A 23,273-nucleotide genomic window follows, 5' to 3' on the forward strand; every position below is an offset into this window, starting at 1 on the left:
TCCAGTAGTCTTTGCCAAGAATGCGCGCTAATGTTGCGCGCGTACTGCTCGTTAAGGATGGGCTGTGATGTTTCTTGTGGAATATAACGAAAAACGTGAGCTTTAGTTTTCTAAATTTGGCGGGCTTTCATGGTCCGAAAACGGCTTACTATTCGCTGTTGAAATATATCTAATCTCTCAATAATTTTTCAATTTAATCCGCCAGACAAATCGATATTCGATGATCGATTACCGGTAGTGCATAGAACAAATCAATCCTTGTTGATTATTTAGGTTATTGCACGTTCGAACAGGTGGGTGGAATAACCAAAACCGTACATATACTTAGTCTCGCTCAAAGAAATTTCCATAGCGTACACGTACCCATCGTTCTACATGCGTATTCATAGTTGCCAAAGACTGTGACTTGTGGCGGCGCTATTTGAAGTAACCCCATAATGACTGGCGTACGTAGCAACCGCGGTAGTGGCACACATTTTCATTGATTGAAGAAAGTATTTCAATAAGGATTGTCCGATTCATTCGGTTATTGATATTTTGGCCATGAAGTGATTTCTAAGGATTTCGTGACAGTTTGAGGTATTTGATCATACTGGAAGTGAGTCAGTCGTGAAAGTCTAGTTTTCGGATAGTCTGTCATAGTGAGTGTCCAGACATTCATTGTATTTCTTTATGTGGTGTCTAATGGACTGAGGATTGGAATTGAAAGGCCACTGCTATATAGCGTCAGCTTGTTGTTTGTTCATATTCAAATCTCGGATATAAAGCAGTCTCAGAATCTTGACAAAACCTTGGGAGTGAGCATCCCTAACTTGAGATGATGTCTCTCTTAGTATAGGGACATCTGTTGAGGTGAGGCTTAGGGTTACATCCTATCTATTGTGTAAATGACATTGCTGATTCATTGCTTTTGTCTGAATTAAGCCTTCTACGGTTTGGTTGGGCTCATCCTTTTCTACCGATTCATTTTATTCACTATCAGTTTTGAAAAACACAAATTAATGATTTCTTAATCCATATATAAATAATTGACTTAGAAATCATACTAATTATATTTCATAAAACAGAAATTACAAATATATGGCTTTACCACCCAAGGTTTTTACATCTCATCAATACATTTAAAGGGGTTACAAAAGAGAGCCAGGGTACGATATCTGTGGGATGAGTGGAAATAAGTAGGCCTACTTTATATATAAATTAGATGATGGATATTGTTAACAAGAGGCCCGAAAGTCCAGGAACTCAGCTGCTCAGATGTAGCAAATTGTAATATTTGATTTGTAAGAATTTCTGTTAAGTATTTTTAAGCTTAATTCTTGGTATAGCTGAAAGTTTAGTTAATGATGAGGACACTGAATAGTAAGTCAGATACCTGTACTTACAATGTTTTATCAAAAAAGGACCATTATCACTGATTATTGAAATCTTCATGACATTAAAGTCTTCATGTCTTCTGAGAGTTCTCGGTAAAATTACATTTGCTGCAGTAAAACTGCTGCCACAGATATTTTTAAAGTGGTACAGAAACTCCCATTGTGATGGTGAATTAAGCTTGGTACTAATATGTCAATGGCTTGGCATGAATTGAATTCCCGAGAAGGGAGGAACTACATTGTCTATCAGTAAGTCATTAACTATCTGAATGGGCCAGTCTTATGTGTCATCTTAGAACCTATAACATGAAATGAAAATGAAAATTCTCAGAAAGTGGAAGTGGGACAGAGTTAGATATGTTTGTTTTATTAGTAAATAACATTGGGATAAAATGAATCGGTAGAGAAAATTGCCCAAGTTAATTTTGGATTATTTCGCTTTTTAAGTTTGCAACGAGGAACTGTGAGTTTGTACATGTGAATTGTTGAATCAACAGACTGTTTATTTGTTACTGGATATTTAGTTGACCATCGGTGGTATACTGAGTGGCAATGATGTTGTCGAGCCCAGAGATACCGTGGGTCGCCCATGGCTTCCAAAGTGGTGGTCGCGACACCCAACGGAAACACTTTTGCAACCCTGTGGTGGACATGCATTCAAATGTGATCATATGTTCAACTGGGAATCAAGATGGGACTTTAATTCGTCAGAAAATCCCATCGCTTAAGACTGGTGCTCAGTATCGCGCACGGGTGAAAAGTGCTACGGTTCGGATGATAGAAAATGTTCCAGCTCCTCCTCGAGCTGGCAGTGCCAGACGGAGACCTTGGAGTGCGACTGCAGCTATGAGCAAAAGTATGGACACAAGCCGCCCTCAGTCGGTTCAGCGAGCACGGTCTGCAGCCAATAGTCGCCCGGGTAGTGGTAGGCCCAGGAGTGCTCGACTCAAAAACACGGGGACAATGAGACACCCAAGCTACGGTGACAGCGGAATACAAACCGGATCAAATGTTCGTAAACTTTACTCGGCAATGAGCAACTATACAGATGAAGAACGTCATGACATGCAAAATTTCCAACCTGATCCTGACCATAGATATTTTAGTCGTCATTCGCGTTGTCACAATCAGGACCATCTTCACCGTCAGTTGGTGCAGAGTGTCCCTCAGACTGCTTGTGAGGACTGTGGAGCGTCTTGTCCCAGCAATAATTATGCATTTAGAGCGCCATCTAACCCAACCCTTGCGGAGCTATTTCAGGAGTACATGACAAGACCTCGGACGGCTCCGGCAACGGTATGTTTTTACCTCTAACATTTTCTATTTTGGTGACAAAGTTGTGCATTTGATGGCAACATCGGAATGATAAAATGCTTTCTGGACATAATTACATATAGTTTAACCATAATTGTATGCATTAAGGTAACCTAAGATGGAAGGCAATTAAAGATTGCATATTTATTTGGGTGTAAAACTTGCTGCCCATATACATTCTTCATTTGATCTGCTCCTTCTCCACACATGATCCCATTTGCTTACTCATGAGTGAAGTACTCTTATCAAGCACATCTTTGCAGCACATATTCTGGTCTTCAGTATAAAGGATTAGCTTGCTCAAATCAGCTTGCTCACTATCCATAGGTGGAGCCAGAATCTGCAGAGAGGGCTCATTAATTTTCAAAAATACAAGGGCCGGCCGCAACAGTCAATTTTGACATCCTTAAGATCTTTCTCGGTCAATTTCAACAATTTTGTCCCAAAAGGAGGATGAGTCGCTGACTTTCCCGATGCTCTCACTTTTTGCTTTACTTGATTTAACACTGTATTGCCTACTTATACCAGCGAACGCTGTGCGGTGAATGTAGTCGGAAAAAGGAACATAATTCCACGAAATGTTACCTCCGTGTGCAGAGGGAGAAATTAAGGAAACAACAGAAGGTAGACGATTACAAGAGTGAAATTGAAACACTGTTTTTAAAGCAATTAAGATGATTTATGATTTTTTTCACACATTTTTATATTTGAGCGAAGATTTTGTCTTGGTCTGACACAAGCCACTCTTTTGGTGCATTTTATATTGCACCAGAGTACGCATATGTAAAATTTAGATTTTAAGGAACAAATTGAAGGCAAACAAGGGGTTGTCAGTCAATAGGCGTCATACTGGCTAATTTTCGGCTTATAAAAGTGGTTCAAATTGATTGGTAAATTGCTTATGGGTTGGTTAAACCTGATTCCTGTCCTTATGAAACAATAGGCCCTGACAAACACGGGCCTATTCCTGTTCTGGATGATCAAAGGAATTTCTGAAATATTTTTTTGGGATTTCAGACTAGGCTGATTTTGAAATATTTGCAATTATTGATCAAGATTGGGCATCCCAGTCAGGGAACAATAAATAAGCAGAAAAGCAGGATCTTATGAAAGTGTATCTTGCATGAGCAATAGTTCAGTCAAATTAAGGGATTGTGGATGCTTGGTCATCAGGGAGTCGAGTGACTTTAAAGGGCTCCCCACCCAAGAAGATGGGGGGGGGGGGGTAGTTCAATCTGATATAGGCATTGACACCCTTTTGTTGCAATCTATGAAGTCATCTCCCTCATACTGTGTCACCAAGGGAAATAGTGATTCACACTATCAAAATAGTGAAAGGTGTTGTTCACAGTTCACAAGTATGAATGAGATGTGGAATTTTATGATGTCACACTGTGTCGTAGTATAGTGGCAAAGTTGCATACATGAAATAATGGCGATATAATATCGCGTTATTGTTTTTCACCCTTGGCGGTAACATGGAACTTAACCTAAAAGGGCTTTGGCGATCTTGAAAAATTCCAGAATTTTTTTGGTAGGCCTACCCCAATTAGAAAGTCAGTGTCAAAACTGTTTTATTGGCAAACACATTTGTGTAATTATATGGTATCCATTGGAATGCCACTGGGACAAAACCACTGGAAATGTTGCAGTAGATTTCAAAACTGGTCTCGATGAGTAGACTGAAGTAACACAGTGGCTTATTCTACTTCATAGAAAGTGTTCGTATACAAGACCTGTTATTTTTCCACTTCAAATAGTATATATTTACTGCTGGTCGCCAACAATGGATTAACTGTAGCCTACACCGCCTAAGCATATTTAACGTACATAGGCCTTTGGGATATTATCACACAATTACCTATCAAGTTCAACTAATTTTAAGAAAATAGTTGTCCTACTGTGCGACCTTATACTGATCATAGCGGTTAAAAATAAGTAACAGTAAAGCTTTTATCTACATTTGCATATGCATATGATATGTTGGAATTGATTTTAAAATTTAAAAAAATATTTTCAGATTCATGGCAGTGCTTAAAGTGCCAGAATTCAACAGTGTTGCATCTATGGAGTGTTGCTATACTGTTCCCCACTGATAACCTCCCTGCTTAAATGAAGCTGTGATTTCTCCTTATTTAGCTAGAGGGGGAGAAAGCCTGGTCAGCTAGTAAGAACCTGGTCACTGCTTCAGAAACGTGCCTTGTTAGCTTCGATTTGCCTAGCTATACGCAGGCAAGAGTCAACTTCATTCTGTAAAGATCAGCTTCTTATTGGACCACTACAATGTATCATAGTGCTGTGGCCCTTTGTAATGAAGTCCCTCATTGCAATGAACGGTTACCCTTAAAGGGTTCCTGCATAAACCCATTGTACCAGAGGGCCTGCTGGGCTAAAAATTCTCCAAAGTGTGAGATTTGAGTTTTCCCTTGATCAATCTGTTTCCCATGATATATGTACGACTGAATTTTCAGTGCGACTTTTTTTCTCCTTTCCACCTGAGAAGTTTTATGTGACACGGCACAGTTTGTTTTCTGTTGATACCAGTGCCGTGCAAAATATTCTATGATGTTTATTTTCATGCGATTGGACGAGTTATTTCATGTGTATCAGTGCACAATTGTTGATTATATAGATACAACAATTTATTTTATGCTATGATTAATGCACTTTTTTTTCTGTAGAAGTATACAATTATTGCTTGTAATTTTTATAATAGTAACAAGAGGGCTTTCTTAAGAATTATATCGGGGTTGGTGTTTTGTCATATTCGATGAGATGTGAGGACACTTTTATCCAATTTCTCACCTTTGTTCCGTAGAAATATATACATGGTGTGGGAAACTGTTAAAGGCAGATTTACACTGTTTGGGTCATTGCTATTGGTGATTGGCAAAATTATAGGAGGTTGAATTTGTTTTGATACATGCTGTATAACTTGCAACAAATGCCTGTTGTTCTGTAAATCATCTCTTTTCAGCATTTCAGGAGGTATTCAATTAAAGAATGGTTTTGGGATAATATTTTTTCAACTCTTTTTCAGAGAAAGGAATTTGAACAGGTACCAAAGTACTCAAATGTAAGTATCAATAAGACGTAGGTGATATAGCTTGCAAAAGCAACTATACTTTCTACTGAAGATGTGGAAGAGATTTGAAATGGTCATTGGTTCTATAATGAGAAGTTGGTGATCCTGTTAAGAAAATTTTTTGATTTAAGTAAAGTATTCGTAATGTAAAACATTTAAAATAGCATAGACATATTATCTGCAATCCCGGTCCACAATGTATAAAGTCATGAAGTCAAACTTCAGTTTCTTAACTTCTTTCTGAATTATGGTGCAGGCAGCAGATGAGCAAGGCTTGGTAAGGTCTCATTTCAAAACACCACTTGAATCACAGTTTGAATATTCCAAGAAACAAAATAAGTAAAAAATAGTGGGTTCATTTTCGGATGCATTACACTTTACTTGGAATATTCAAATGAAGTTTTAAAAGTAAGTTTCTGGATCGCTCACAAGTGATAATTTATGAAGACAAATTCTTTGTATTTGTTCACGTTCTGTGTTCGATTACAAAGAATTCTCTTTTAGTAATTGGTAATTTGTGAGTGATAGGGAAACTGACTCTATCGTGAAGGGAAAATATGTTTGTTCACGATATTAATTTCTGTTCGAAACCATCTAATTTGTATCAATACCTTTCCTTTAGTGCATGACCATTGGCATGACTTATTTGTTCAACACTGGTAATTTTTCTTGAGATGAAATTTTTTTCTGACATTGTTGTGAAAGATTTAGTTTTGTCACTGACATACATTGTATTTGATAGACTTCACAAGTTGGAATACTATTTACTAAAAAACAACAATTCAATTCCTGCCTTTTGATACTAGTACATCCTGCATGTTCCATCAGTCAGTGATACCAACCCCTTCTTCTAAAATGATAATCACAGTGATTACTCATGTGCTTGAAATATATACAACCTAAAGTTAACACTTGGTACCTATTAACCATAATTAATGAGGGCATAACAAGGCACAAGAATGAAAAGAAAAGAATATTCGATTGCAATTAATTTGATTGATGATATTCTGGAATTGCACAGTGGGTCTGTGAACCAGTTCATATCTACTTTGGGAAGGTCATTGTGAGAAGTAAGGTTGGACACGTTTAGGGATTTTTTGAGTATAGGGTCATATCTGAGCAGTTTCATATAACCCATTGTGATCTTCTTACAGATTACTCGAGGAAACACTCCTCACTTCTGTAACTTCGTCCGGAAGTTGAAATTACACGAACGCTATGATCTGTCGTCACCACGAGTTCGACAGGCATTTGGAAGCAATGATGATCTCGATGACCTTGACGCCTTAAGTTTGAAGTCAGTCGGCAGCCGCAGTAGCCGTAGCACAAAGGTTTCCGGGCGGTCTGGTGGGGTGCAAGGGCGGCCAGGATCTCCCTCTGATGAGGGTGATTTGGAAGATGAATACAGTAGTAAGATCGGTAAGTTTTGGCGTTACATGACTCCGGAGAGACATCAATTGCCTTCCAGATGCTGATCAAGTTTGTGTGATTCCCCATTATGATTTCCTTGTGTGTTTTTGCAGCCCAATACACCATGACCCCCCGACCCCCCCCCCCGGACCCCCCAAAAGAATTCTGTATCCCCAATTCTGACCTGTTGATAACGCATTTCCAGAACCATGCACAATTCCAGACCTCAAAATAATCCGGGAACCAAAAACCACGCCAGAACCTATCCCTGGTCAAGAGGTTCACACCGCAACACTGATAGTGTCACAAAATGTTGATGGTGGTAAGGAATAAGATGCACCTATATAACCACTTAAGGAACATAACCGTTTTATTGAAGTAACAATTTAGTGTGTGAATTTCATAAAATATTATCATTGAGTAGTGCTTAAACATATATTTCATTGCGCACACAAATGTGTGTGCTAATATCACTTTAAGGATGACAACAATGTAACAATTAAATGCAAAATTGTTTAAGATGTCAAAATGAGACCATGAAATATTGGCATGGAGTCATAAATTTAGGCATAATCTCAGAACAATGGACGTTATCTTATGAACTTTCCCGCGCTAATGAACTAATCACTTGTTTGAAACAGCAGGTTGATTTCAGCAATTAAGTGATTATAGTTGAAGTACATGTATACATACATTGTCCTATAGCAGTTCAAATTAAACCAATTCCATTGATATCACGCCTCATTTATGACTTTTCCGTGTTCTCAATGGCCTAATGGCCAACTGCTTGAGATTTACCATTCATCCTGCATTGATCGGCCTGACTACTAAGGCTGTAATTAACCTGTGGCTGTTCCTGGCCATACTTTATATGAGTGTATGAACCATTTAAAAGGGACTCTAAAGGCAGAAGCTATAGGTAGGCAAGATAAAGTTACATGAAGTCACCAATAGGGGTCTCTCCCATCTTACAATACGTCGAAACTATTCACCCTTATACGAGGAATGTATTTAGAGCTGATTCTAACATGACCCAGTGCCCTTCCTGTGCATCACCCGAATATGGCCAATTTAACCCCTGCTCCTGATCCTGCCGATAGTCCCCCTTTAAAGCACTGCATCCATCATTTAAACAGAAAATGGGTAGAAAAGTTTGTGTTTTGTGGCAACTTTCACCAATCTAAGGCCAGTTCTCAATATTCAATTTAAGTCGTTGCACATGTTTGCTCAATTTTTTTGATTCGTCATTACAAGAGTGGTATTTGTGTCATTACTTGTACCACTTAACCTCGGGGTCAAATCAAAGTATTGTGAACATACTCGAGTGATGACGCAGTGATTTATATCACTGCTGAGATCAATTAATGAAACAATAAGCTACTCAATTATTCACTGCCCTATTAACTATATTATGTGCTGATTGATTTTTCTGGTCCGAAGTATATTACGGCGATGACGGCTGTTGGTGTGGGTAGTCATATGTTGTGCATGGTTCGAGACTATGGTATTAAAGGCTTTTGTAGTCAAGGACCGCAATAGGCCAGGAATTGGAGAAAAGAATATTGAGAACTTTGGGTGCCGAGTCAGTTTACTGAATCACAGCTAAGGTATCATGTCTCTGCCCCATTTAGATGAAGCCTTAATGTACATAATCATATGCCATTCTGAGAAGTGGTCATGATTACTTTCAAAATGATGACATCTTATGCAAGAACCAAGAACCCCATCCTGATCTAAATATTTTAAAGCTTTCACTCAAATGTCCGTCCTGGTATCGCATTTCAGTCTAACTTGCAAGATTTTGTGTACGTTTTATAATAGACTTCTTACAAAAATAACTGATTGGTTTTGCAAATCAATGCTGAGATGAAGTGGATTAGACCGTGGTTAAGGCGATCAATGATGAAATGAATCATTTACAGTTGTATGTATAGGAGTTATTACCTGAGGGAAATTGAATAAACCGAGATGATTTTGTTCTGTCCGGTGGAACACTGTAAGTGAATTAAGGAAAAGTTGTCACGCAAGCTTGGTTGTGCTTGTAATAAACCTGATCACGAGGGAGCCAGGACTCATCAATGACGCGATTTACGGGATGTCATTGTGATTTTGACTGTATCAAAACTGCTGTAAATTAACTGAAACACCAGCCCAGCTAGTGAGGCTTATTATCATAGTTGAGTCCCTGTGTATATTCCCTTTATCCTTTTCCTTCTCAAAGATGATAAGTTACAGAGGAAGAACAAATTCTCTACCAAAGATGGCGTCCACGTTGAATTAAAGTCGAGTACTCTCTACATAACGCGACCAAAAACTAAGACATCAGAGCGACGTAATTCTGGTATAATTTCTTGAAATTATTGCATGGTTTGACAGTCATCGTTATGGCTCATTAGCCAATCACTTTTCCACTATTCACCTTTAGGCTCACTGATCATTTGAAGATAGCGAGACAGACTCCACATTCACTTTTCGCATCAAAGACAGGATTCACTATGTAAACCAGGTTTTCATATCAGACAATTAAATAGAAACACATTCACTTTACTCGAGTTACAGTAAAGACCTTTGATATTCATGGTTTGGTAATGGAACAAATAATTTTAAGAACAGTGCTGCCATCTATTTTTCCGTCTCGGACCTAGAGAAGGTTTCTTATGACCAGGAATTTACTCTTTGCATGTAATGACACATCCACCCTATATGCATGTCACAACCTACTGCTCTGTCCAAAAGTAACTTTGCTTGCAGCACAGATGGCTACAGCGCACATCAGCAAGCTAGTGGCAATTTTCACAGCTTAGTATTTTAGGACGGGAATGATACAGACTGTAGTGTTGCGTGCAGCAAGCAAAGTTACTCATGGACAGAGCTGTATGCTTGGTCTTCACGTTGTACATAAACCACTGATGGAAATTAAAGAGAACATCATCTACTTTGAGACAAAATGTCCGATGCCTTGCAAAATTCTAGAAAACAATTAGCCCCCTGCAAACCACCTATGTTCCCCCTTTAAGTAAGTCTTTCTTTCTTCAGATGTGACTGTCAAGACTCCTACTCCAGTTCGAGCACCTGGGTCTGGATCAGCTGGCTCTGATTCAGATGGAAAGAGCCGCAAGGCATCAAGTAAACTTGGAGGAAAATCAGATACAAACTCAAGTAAGTCTTCGTCGTTGTGAAATGAAATGATTATGGACTGTCCTTCCTTTGTTACTCAGCTAGCTGTTTTATGGATTGGCATTCTAGTGCTCATTCCCTTGAAACTTCAGCAATGACGGCAATATGTTTTCCATCTTTCAGGAAGCAAGTCGACTGGTCTGTCAGAAACAATCTCAGTTCCTGGCGGGTCGAGGGATGAAGGGGGTACGCCACTGCCCCCTGGTGAGCCTCTTGCTGGATGGCAAGATGTAAGTATTTTGTAAAGGGTCCTGTCAGTTTGGAACTCGGGCCAACTTAAGCATGGCGCACATGGCAACTAAATCAAGGGTGACTAGATGTCAAGATAACAAAACATATTCTGTTCTGTTTCTCTTGATTTAGTCAGCCATGTGCACCTAGGAAATTAGGCACACTTTTTAATGTTATTTTGCTTTGTCTGTTTATCAGTCTTTCGCAAGAGACAGATGGAAGAAATCTGTGATCTGTTTCTGGTTATATCTTTAATGCCCACCCTGTACACCTCCGTTCGATTGGACTGTTCCCTTTAGAAACTTCCTGCTGTACAAAATATTCTCCTGGACAGTTTTCTGAATTTCCTGATTCCTGCATGTTTGCCCAATAATCACTCTATAATGATGCCTACTTTTCAGAAGAAACCTACTAGGAAATGTCATGTAAGTTGGTGTTGCCAAGCTTACGCCTTGATGCACAGTCTCCCATTTAACTTTCACAAGTTCCTTAACCCTAATTCCATTTTCAAGAAGTGCTGCTGCATAACATAAAGTCATAGGAAGCCATAGATAGACTTCGTTCTGTGTCTAAATGGAAATTAAACAGACAAGTTGTGTTAATAATGTTGTAGTACCTCACTGATAGATGGCACTGTGTATGTAAGGGACGACTCCTGACGTCGAAATCTTGGCAGATATGAAAAAGATTATTGGCCTCCAAAGTGCTGTTAGTCAATACCAATAGCTAGCCTGTGGTATGAAATGATATAAAGCTGTTGTCAAAATATGCCAAGTAAATGGTTTATAGAAATAACAACAATAAAAAAAATGATTAAAGTTGGGAAGTACGTCTTAATTCACTTTTAGGATTAATTTTAAAGTTTAACTGTATGATCGTGAAGTTTTCATTGAAAATTTTTCACCATTATCAGGTTGTTGTTATGTTTTTCTTGCCGGAGAAAGAGCAAGTGTTGTTTCTTTGAACTTGGTTCTACCATGGTCATTCCTGAGGGGTCATGTCAGAAGTTCATCCAGCAGGCGACCTGCCCAATAAAGACTAAATTCAATAAAATATTAGAAATATCTAAAAAGAAAACTAGGTGTCTACCTGAAATCTATGTGAACAGGTTAAACGAAGGTGAAGAAAGAAAAGAAATACATGTAACTAAAAAAGGAATTTGGACACATCATGTAAAAATTCCAACTTTTGGCATGTTCCCCTGCTGACACAGACAAGTCATTTATTCAGGAAATAACTGTGTTATTTTTCCATGATTATAGGTGATTGGCAGTCAAATCGTCTTAAAGTCTATGAAACATTTTACCTTGGACTTCATATTCATTATATTTCACGAGTGGATATTTCTTTGGCATTTGAGGAAAATACTACATAGGATTTACATGTGTAGCTCAGATTTGATAAAGCTTGAAACTAGATAACTACTTTAACTGACAGAAGACAGAGGTGAGGTAGAATATAACAAATGCACCACTTGAAATTTTGGCTTCAAAACGTGTATTGCACCAAAATATAATAACATTTTATTTCCAACTCCCGGCTGGGCTCTTATCTAACTCAAGTTTCTTTAATTAAATCATTTATGTTGCAGCCATAAATGGTTAAGATGGTCTATAGATATCAGTGAATTTCTCTCACATGTCCAAAATCTCAACATTGCGGATGCCTCAAAGCTACAATGATGTCCAATAAGCTGAACAAGAGTTCATTTTGTCTGTGGTGCATCACAAGGTCACAAGGTCACAAGCAAACATGGAACAAGAAAAAACTGCACAGAATATGCAGCCTTATAGATTGCTTCAAGAGATTAATTGATAGATCATCATTATATTACTTTACAGGGCACAAAGAATGACAAGAATACCTTCAACCTCAGCGGAGGAAAAGGTAAAGGTGATGGCGATGGTACAGGAAAGGGGAAGAATGTGAAGATCATCGTTAAGAAGGAGAGAAAGACATATGAGAGGATGAGGCCGGGTCAGGATAACCCTAAAATTGAAGTACAGGGTGAAGACAAGGGGAATGGCAAACGGGATGGTGACGGAAGGTAAGGACATTTCTTAAAACTCATTGCAAAATTTCCCTTAAAAGACAACGCTTTTCAATGAGAAGTCTTGGTGAAAGTTCTATTGACATTTTGAGCTGCTTTTGTTTTGGAAATAGAACTCGGATTTCTTTGGCACGGTCTTCTTCTTCAAGCGGGATCGATATTTACCAGTTTTCAGTGTCAAGAAATTGCAGAAGATGTGCTGACATCTAGTATTAACAGAATTATGTCAATTACAATACCTGTCAAACCCAGTTCTGAAAAAATAGGGTGTAAAGGTTGGCTTTAGTCGGAACCCCAAACCATATATTTCTATATCTAAATACTTGGCCCTCTTCGATGCAGCTCTGAGGAGGAGGATTATAGAATGGTGGTCATTCGCTCATCTATATTTAGTGATAGCGATGAGGAAGTCGAGGAACACGTTCAAGGTCAAAGGTGGGAAACGCAAATCAATTCCACCTCACTCCAAAATAATAGCATGACATTTTTTACCAGCTTGTTCTCCTATAGTTTTACGTAGTTTTATTGGCTGCATTTATTAATGGAAGCTCTAACAGTATCCTGAACTTCCAGTAGTGGTGCTTTGTCATGACCCGGTGCATGCTCACGATATACATTGTCCAAAGATGTATTGATGTCAAAACTTTGAGACTCAAGATACCTGGCAGATGCTTGCTTGTATCTAGTAAGTGCCTTCTCCCAACTCCTTTGCAATTCATGACCATATCTGCCACTTCCCTTTCCTTTTGTGTCGAACCTCATCCCAACATTTAACAGCGCATGGCCAACTCAATGTTTTCCTTCATCGTTCTGTAATTTTCAAAAAACTTTCACAGAAATATCTGGTGTTTTTCTGAAACAAAATTTACCGCCAATACTTTTTAAGCTCTTAAGTCATTGCTGTGGGAAAGAACCTTACTTTAAACTTGTGAACTTGATTATATACGGCAGCTCTATTTTAGAGACATGTCTATCAAACGCATTTTTGAAATTTTGATATTCTCTGCCTATTTCCAGCATTTTCTTACTATTTCTCTTTGTCATTTTATAAAGATGGAGTTTGTGATGTCGAAATAATGATTTGATCCACCAGGCTTAACTGGGCTTAACTGCTTATTCAGAAAGGTGCGAAGAAGCACAACTTGGGATTAGAGTCTTTTGGATAATAATCCGGTTGAAAATGCATTTCAGTGGTTTTTCTCGGCCATTCTTGTGATAGTTGCATTGATGTTTTTCAGAGGGATTTATAAGATAAACCTCCAAATTGCTTGGGGTGTATCTTTACTCACCTCTTATATTCGTTTGAAGTATTTCTTTTTACCGGCAATATCATACCAATGATTACAGATTACTTGCCAGGTGCCGGTGATAACTGCTAACAGCTTGATTTACTTGCATTTCCCTAGATGGCATTTGTGTAGTTTCAAGTACGGCAACTCAGGCTTTCAAAGATAATAATGTTGGTGAGATATTCATTTAATCTGTGGTGGATTGTTTGAACGAGCTGAGCCTTGGGGTATGAACAGTGGGGTGGTGATATCACAAATGGGTATTTGATGCCATTATTGAAAAATAACAGAGTACATTTGTAAAGACAATAGCTTTAAGCAAAATCTTCTGTGTCTACCATTTAGTCCTATTATCATAGTGTTCAGGACACATTATGAAGAATTTGGAATCACTGCACTGTGAATTTATTTCATAAGGTCCACTCTGTTGTGGGGGTAGATCAAACCATCGGTGATCACTGCTGATGATGTGATGGTTTTTTGGGGGGGAGAATGCAGGCAAACTAGATATCCATATCCCTTATGAAATCAAGGTCACAAGCTCAGTGAACTTACCCTGATAAATAGCTCTTCGCTATTTTAACTGGTTGGGATATGCAAACCTGTGCTGGGGTTTATTTCATTAAACTTATGTACTTGAGTTGTAAAAGTATTAAATGAACCGGTATAATCAGTCTCTCCAGTCATAGGGCTATTGAGCTTAATCCGCCATATTTCCTTAAAATGATACACCTCATTTGGATAATCATATGAAATTTACTTATTTCATTTATTCAACTCAGTTTTCTGTATTCGATACTCATTTTCTGTTGTCCATTTTGTAACAAAGTCGTCATAGCGACTATATTATAAACTTCAATACCTAAGCACAATGATAACCAACTAACTGGTTTCGCTGTGTTAGCCCTGGGCCCCTATTTGTTAAGTATTCAGGTCTTGGGTAATTCTGGTTTGCTCTCGCCTACCCGAATGTTGATTTTACAATTTATAGTCTTTGTGTCGAGATAATATCCAGCAGACCTCAGATCGTGCTGATCTGTATAATATACTTCAAAGTATACTGTACTAATGTGACAATTTTTTCTGGATTTTTTCTCTCGGATTGTACAAATATTTTTGATATTGCTGGTCTGTAATACTGATACTGCACTCATGATTTGGGAGGATTTTCTTAAAAACTAGTCGGCCTGTTTAGATTTTTTTCTGCGGAAAATGTTAACATTTAGGATTAAGGATTGATGCTGTTATAGTTTCCTGAGATATCTCACTTGGAACTTGTCGCACAGGTATGTAACATGAATTTGTCTTACTTTTGCAATTTTTTGGTCGCCCAGGGGTAGATTCAGGGCTGAAAATTGATATCTAGGCATGTCAGAACCAATAAAACACTGCCAATGTAGTTGTTGATGTCGTACAGATGCTGCATGCAAACTGAATCAGCTCAAAATTCCAACCGCTGCATGGTTTTTCAAACATTTGGTAAATTTTGGCTGACTTCTGCCATCAAACTCAAAAAGGGGCCTTGGATCCAGGGCCCATATGACCATCCATGAGCATGAATGTATAGGACTGAAAAGCCTGTAAGGCCTGGGTACTAGGTATTTTTAAAGTGGTCTGCATCCGCAAGCTGTGCGTGATATAACGCTGAAAATGCGGGATATTGATGATAGATATATAATCTGATAGATGTTAAAGCGAAATGTTTATATCAATGCTGGTTTGACAGTAATTCTTCAAAATATCACGAAAACGATATTCCCTCTCAATCAACTAAACTTTGGGGTCTTGGTTCAGAACTCAAACTGACATTGTCTTCCATGTCATATAGAAAATTAAAAAAAAAAATCCACTGCAAATGACATGCATTACATTACCCGAGGTGAGCACATGGTCCCTGGACCATTCATCCTACTTTAGATCAACTGCTAATCATGATTGGTTCTTCAGCCATTTTCTCCTGGCTGTATCTAGCTGGCGTCTGTGACAGATATAATCAAATTGAACAACTGATTAGGTCAAATTGATATCAAATAGACTACATCCAGTTACAATGTCAAAACCTTAACCCAACACTGATCTACATTACATTTAAGGAGAACAAATCCCTTAAGTACCTCCAAGTTTAGCTAAGGCCCTAGAGGTGTTGTCCAAGTCTGCAGTTGGCTGTCAAAATATTGAACTTCCACTCAAGTCAGAAATCATGAAATAAATATAAAGCTTTTGGCACCATGCAGTTATCGCCAAGTAAATGTATTGAGGAAAAACATGTCTTTTCAATTTTACAGTGTTATAGCCCATCAGGTATTGCCTTAACCTCCCCTTTAGAAATCCCTTGGTGATTCATGGGTATGATAGAGTGAAATTATCATCGATTTTCTTTGCGTTGTTTTGTGTTTCTACTTTGTTGACATGTCGACCATGTCATATAACATGTCAACCATGAGATATGGCGCTTAGAATTGAATGACGGCTGAAGAATGAATCTTGCTTATTGAATTTATGGGATAGAATAAACAGGAATATTGGCATTTACTTCATGATGTCCCTTTCAATAGAATATCATTATGGTATACACAGATACACAGTTTAATAGTTGTGGTCGTAGTTTACCTGATAGTGGCTGTATTCTAGAGTTGTAACAGTGTGGTGCGGATAAAAATAAGCGGTCAAATTTTTTGGTTGGTTGACATTGTTTTTCGCCATCAGGTGAGTTGTGTTATTATTTTGTCTGTGTCGTTTTAGTCTGAACCATTTTTGATTCGGAATACGTCGTATTGAGGCAATGTGTTGAGCATATGGCAATATAAGATTTTCACACAGTATTCAGTTTTGATCTTGGTGCTGGTTACAGGAGAGAACTCCACCTCCGCAAAACCATCACAAATGACAGGCAATTAGTCAGTGGGCAATATCAAATCCACTGAACTATCAAACACAATAAATTGATTTTTCTATCGCCATGGAAATCTGGACCATTCTGTACTGTGTAGAAATAGTTTTGTGCAATCTTCCACAACCGCAGTGTCAACATAGCGTTATTAAATTCCACAATTAGTATGACATTGATCGGAAATTGAAGTGGACTACATCGTTGTCTCCATTGTCATGGTGGGATTGGGACGGTAACGTGCAGCGGATGTACCTTGGTCAGGAGTAGTTTCACGGGAAGTTGTACAGATTTGGATTGATAACTCTATTTTTATTCCATATTCCAGTGAGCCTGTGGACCCTCTGAAGGTCAGCCCCAAACTCCCAGAGGTACCACCCCCAAAACTCAAAGAGAGTGACAAGGAGAAGAAGACCCCTCGCTTGTCAGACAGACAACCCATCGCCTTAAACCAGGATCCATTTAAAGTGGACCCAGCAGTAAGTTTTAATATGCTTCCATTTAAAACCCTTGTTGTGGACAGAAATGAAGCCTTTGCAAAGGCTCATGTACAAAAAAAACATAGTAAAATTTGATAAAACATCAGACTTCCTCCTGTTTTCTTAAATTTTACGATTTCTTTTGCACAGTCCCTCACACAGTCCATTGACATGATAGTTCACCGAATAAATCTTTAAATCTCTGACTGAAAGGCTCTATATTTCTGACTGAAAATTTTAAAACAAATATTGTTTAAATCAAACAAACTAATCAGAACATTGTCTTTGGATTAACCTTAATCCGTTCGTGGATTAAAATCTTTGAAATCTCTTGTACTATTGGTCAATTGGTTATTATGCTCAAAGTGGTAAGTTCAATTAATTTAACATAGTGTTACTTGTCCTGATTTTGGGAGGATGGGAGATGTGTGACAGGTAGGGTACTCTGCCTTCCTTGACCGGAAATTATTGAAAATTGTTTAAAACTGTTAAAGGGAGGCTATAGAGAGGAACTAGGTGTACATTTTTTGGGGTGACTAGAATGGACAGGGGGCTGATAGTGTGATTCAGTAATGATTATATTCCTCATAGAGTGTGCATGAAGTTCTATGTACTGTGAGTTAAGAGAGACCCCGATCAGTGACTTCTTTCAACTTAATCTGATCTACCTGGCTATCCCTCTAAACCTTCATGATTTAAATATTCTTCAACGCGCAGGGACACCTAATGTTTGGGGGTGTCAGATATTCCAAGCGACAACTTCAGTACATCAATCTTGGCCCCAAAGAACGGGAGAGGTTTGCCATACGCGGTCTGATAGAACATGGCCGAAAAGTTTTAAATGGAGATACTTCAGATGAAAACGATGATGTTTTGGCTGACCTTGACACTTCGGAGTGGATATATAATGAGCCTTGCCCACGCCCCCGGGGCCCAGTCAGGCTTCCCCCACTCTCGTTCAGGGTATGGTGGCTTGAAATGACACTGTGGCGAGTGACATGCAAAGACTCATTTCTTCATTTCTAAATAGTTGTTTTCATTTTTAGTTTTTGTCCAAATGCAATTTATGAATTCTTGTATTTGATGCCATCCACTGAAAGGACTTGTTTGACGTCCTGGTTTTCATTTCGTATTGCTGTTGGTTCAACTTGAGCCCTCTGACCAATGCTTCAGTTTGTGATTTTGACCAAACTTGATCACGATTTGTGATTTTGACCAAATGCCACGATTGATCTTTAATTTTGAAAAGTTGAAAAGTTTGATACACCATTGCCTTCTCCACTACAAACAAATCACTTTCTGTAGGTTAAGGACAGGGGTAACACAGCCCATATACACCAGTTATGGAAGTAAATTCACCATATGTCATATATGTCTTACTTGTGACCTAGTTACCTGTCTGGTCATAATCAAGGAAACTTCTGAAAAGAGGATTGGTTTGAAAGTTCCCAGTTCATGAACTCTTCTCACGGTAAAAGATAATGACAAAGGATAATGATATCGATTAATAGCATATGAATTTCCTGCTGACTTTCAGCGCAGGGATCAAATTGGAAAACAGAGACAGACAAAACCCTTTATCTTTATTCAAATGTAACTTGCTTTACATTGAATTCTCTTGCCTCCATCTTTCAGGATCACCTTGACTATGAATTGAAAATGCGAAGAAAAGAATTTGAAATGATGGCAGCTGATGCATTAAATACAAGTGTTTATGTAAGTGAACATTTTATCAGAAGAGAAGAACACATGACACTATTTTCAATATTGAGTGTATCAAATAGTGGCTCTATCTGATGGCACCATGGTTAACTAGCTTTATCGGAATGTTGAAACAATTTAGATCCACTGAAACAAAGATGTTCACTGTGTCTTTCCGTGAAGAAGTCTTCTTTTCTTGATTCTTCTTCTTTTTCTCTTGCAGAAAGGTTCGGGTGGTGGAAATTCCTTTAATCAGGGAAGGCTGGCATTGTCCAAACAGTCAAGTCGATTTGAACTGCCAATGGACATGAGAGTGCTTGAGAGTAAGTTACACTGGGAAATCTCTTCATTTCACTAATGATTGCTTTATCATTTCATGATGAAGTAAAATACCTTACAGACAAGCATCGAAGGCGACCTGCGATAATGATTTCTGCAATGAGTGATGAAAAGGTCACTTGTCTGCAGGTAAAATCAGTTGGGTCTGATATTGATTGCTGGTTCAGCGATGTAACTTTCCTAAATCAAAAATAATTGGAAGTGGTATTTTAATTCTTAATATTTGATACCATCAGAGTTTTTGGTTGTGAAACTGACAATTTTGACTGGACATACTTCTTCCTTTTAGCAATGTCTCCACAAGAGTATCTCAGACAGTATTGCATTATCTCATCGAGACGAAAGACCCTTTATGCCAAAATCTTCATGAAACATAAGGATGGAAAGTTAGGTGTGCTGACACAAAGGGTAAGGTCACTCATTGACTCTCCTGAAGATAGATCTGAGAACAATTCATTCCCCACTATCCTCAGCAGGTCACAGTGTAATTAAGGCTTCCTGGTTATCATTTTTATCAGTTAGGAGTCCCTGCATCAATGAATGTGGAAATGTGTGGACGGTTTGAAGCCAAGTCGATCAAAGATTGTTTCTAAATATTCAAGAAACAGTGGAAATAGGCATTCAAAATGTTCAATTTGGATAGACATTGGATTGGCGACTGCAAGTTGTCTGAGGGTAATGATGTCATATTCTGGCTTGGCCTTTGTATTGCTATCTTAGTACTTTACAAAGTGGTCTTATATCAGTGAAACTTGAGTATCTGTTCCATGCATACCTTTATACTTGATTCTACTTATCTACATACAGGACTTAGAAAAGGCCATTAAGGATGTGCTCATCAACACAATAAGCCAAGAAATGGTCGAGAAAATCTTTAATATGGTTGGCATTAACGAGGAGGTCCATGTTGACCAGAAGCTGTTTGCTGGCATTGCAGCTTTCGCCGAACGGATTCTGTATTCTCAGTTTGTGTAAGTAATTAACTTATCAATCAATAAAGATGATTTTATCTCCTCAATTCATGTTCATTGGAAAGACAGCGTGCCTATTAATGACTGCTACAAATAGGAGGTATTTCCTTATAACATGCATATCAAAGACAGGGTTAGTCCCCCAATAAAAATGTAGCAAAACTAATTTTGTTGAGTTTGTGTAGACGAAGGATTCCAAGTCTTATGGAGGCAAATTCAGTATTCAATGTAATGTACCACATAGAGTCAAGCATGTTTGGCTCAAGTTTGAAAATGGGATGGAAAGGGTTAAACTATATTTAGTTGTATCAAAACCCTATTGTTTCAAAGTACATTGAAGTAATAGTCTTTTAGTTGTAACATGAATGTTTCTAATTTCAGTGTAGCCACATTACTTGCTCACCCAAGCTTCAGACTCACAACTGTAGGCTCCCTTGCAGTAACCAGTAGTAAGCTCTTGACCATCAAATCCTGTAAAGTGGTAGCATAACAGACTGTGGACACAGTTTTTCTCATTTTGGTCTTTGCTTCTTGACTACTGTGAAGATATTTTATGGGGTACTGCAGTGGGGGAGGGGGGATACATGTGTAGGATGTTTAGGCTAATTCTGAAGTCGAACAATGAACTTTGCTTTGCGTGCATTTACAATGCCTTAACCTGCCTTTCGTCAAAGCTCAAAACGTCTCCTCTCCTTCTTCAAACCCTCACAAATGCTGAACACCTACTCACTTATTCCTAGCTCCACCCCCGGCCTGCCAATGCCTTTAGTACAAATAGCACAAAATAGAAAACTGATGAGGATGTGCACTTTCCTCTTGCAGAACCGAGGATACAGTGGACTTACCTGATCGTCAGAAAGAAAAGATAGAATGTGCTGATTTCTGTTCTCTCAACTGGAAATTCCACGGTTTAACTATCCATCCTGAAATTGAGCGATTATTGCGTTGTCTTTAAAATCAGGAGTCAGAAATATAATACTCTATCTTCCCTCTTTATTGAAAAATAATTCCATGGCACATTGGATAACTTAGGCCAAAAATACTTGTTAAAGACATCCTTGTTGTTCATTCATTTAGAAAGGTCAGAGAGAAACCAAAATATTTTTTAGAAGGTATGGGTCACCCAAGGCCAGGCCAGCGGGCTGCTAAGGTCAATCATTAGGTCGAGTGCATCAAGGGAGTCGGGAGGGGCCAAAAAGTTCGTAGTAGTCTCAGAATGTGAGTCTGGAGATGTGAGTTTTGAGTCTATAGCATGGGTAAGCAAGTAACGAAGCTGCTTTAGTCACATCGTTACTTCATGATGAACTTTCTTTCAAAACAGGACCGAAGACACCCTGGATATGATGGACCATCAGAAAGAGAGGATCGAGTCGGCTGATTTCAGCGCGTTGGACTGGAAATTTAATGGAGTTAATGTAGATCATCGTATCGAGAGATTACTGAGAGCATTATGAGGTTGTGCTACTGTTATTGTGTAAAAGTTTACAGATCTGTGATAGATGACAGCATTGTTTGGAGGTTAGGGTTGAACTCAGTGGTTTTAGGGCGAGCTTGTCTTTATAGCCATTTGATAGATGGTAAAGCTCTTTGATGGCTAACAGAAAACTATGGGAAGCTGAATTCAGCTTACCAGGGATAGCTTGGTTGGTTCTGGGCACTAGCCAATGACCAGTTGGATTCTGAAATGCTGCCTTGTAATCAAGTTGATGTTGGTACTTGGTCGGTAATACTAGAACTAGTAGGCTAGCTTTAGATGAAAGAACATGTCTCTGTGATATTTCTAAGTGTGTTTGTCTTTTGGCATCTAATGTCTAATCCGTTCCTTCCTTCAAACAGATGAAAAATGACTTTTGTGTATTTTCTTTAAAAAACTGAACGTACTTAGTGGATTTTTCCCAGAATATTTGAATTTATTGTGATAAAGAAACAAACTACATGTATATTCCTCATCTACTCTATGTAGCACTGACTTTTTATTGGTTATATAATAATGTTTTGTTAAATTGTTGTCAAAATGCTATCCATCTCTTTTTCCTTTTTTTTTGTAAATAGCTAATATGTAAATAGAACTGTGTTTTTATGAATGTAGAAAACGTTTGTCTGGGATTTCCAGGTGTCCTCAAAATAACCAGAACAGATTCGAATGCCACCAAATGTTTTATAGACATCATTCTCAAAAAATCTGACCTGAGCTTTTCAAAACGCCTTTTGTTTTCTGCAAAAGGAAAATCCAAAGCCAGTTTTCAAACTTGTTTGGTGAGATTTGGCTGTACCTTATAATTGAATTAGTTGTACAGTCTCTTTATAAATTCGGTCTGTAACTGAAAATGGGTGTAAATAAAAATATTTATTTCTACTTATTTTGAAATAAACAGTCTGTTATCATTGTTTGTTAATGAGTGAGACATTTGGTTGAATTGAATTGTGACAAAGACAGCGTATGCTTGGATGTGACAATGTAGACACTGACTTGGCTCTGAAACAGGCTGATTGGATCTCTTAGATGTCTGGATGTGACAATGAGATGCAGACATAGACATTGTACTGAGACAGTTTGGATTGTGACGCTGGCAACTTGTTTATGTCTTGTGGATGGTTGGATGTGATCATATAAACATGGATTACTGAGACTGGTTGAATGATGCACTGGCAGCATACTTGTATATGATGCTTGGATGTGACTATGAAGACTCAGACGTGGTATGGAAACCAGTTGATTTTGAGACTTGACAACAGGCTTGATGCTTAGATATAACAGTGAGGACAATAGTCCAGATACTGAGACAAGTTGGTTTGTGACGCCAACCGGATGTTTATTCCTTCCTGACACTTGGATGAGACAATGTAGATGCAATTTAAGGAAATCAGGGGTAAATGTTTGCTTCTCTGGTCCTGCACAGGTTTATGACGCATTCAGAGCCTGGCTGGTGTCTTCGGGATGCTTGGATGTGACAGTGAGTCCTG

The 23,273-nt window shown here is 38.4% G+C and overlaps 1 protein-coding gene across 4 annotated transcripts; it reads left to right on the forward strand.

Moving 5' to 3' along the window:
- The first annotated feature begins 522 nt into the window (after positions 1-522).
- LOC135482551 (uncharacterized) lies at positions 523-22,660 on the forward strand. 4 transcript variants are annotated; one of them, XM_064762677.1, is made up of 15 exons: positions 523-852; positions 1,824-2,672; positions 5,731-5,766; positions 6,930-7,194; positions 10,222-10,344; positions 10,486-10,592; positions 10,995-11,018; positions 12,435-12,640; positions 12,986-13,078; positions 17,148-17,298; positions 18,934-19,014; positions 19,223-19,322; positions 19,628-19,746; positions 20,146-20,309; positions 21,132-21,769. In XM_064762677.1, the coding sequence occupies exons 2-15, from the start codon at positions 1,929-1,931 to the stop codon at positions 21,262-21,264; spliced, it is 2,346 nt and encodes a 781-aa protein (XP_064618747.1). In that variant the 5' UTR covers positions 523-852; positions 1,824-1,928; the 3' UTR covers positions 21,265-21,769. The 4 variants fall into 4 exon arrangements, with proteins under 4 accessions (XP_064618747.1, XP_064618749.1, XP_064618750.1 ...); XM_064762678.1 differs by having other exon boundaries at positions 526-852; positions 21,631-22,660; XM_064762679.1 differs by lacking the exon at positions 10,995-11,018.
- Positions 22,661-23,273: the final 613 nt, after the last annotated feature.

This window comes from Lineus longissimus, chromosome 2, assembly GCF_910592395.1.
Source record: "Lineus longissimus chromosome 2, tnLinLong1.2, whole genome shotgun sequence".
Taxonomy (NCBI): Eukaryota; Metazoa; Nemertea; class Pilidiophora; order Heteronemertea; family Lineidae; genus Lineus; species Lineus longissimus.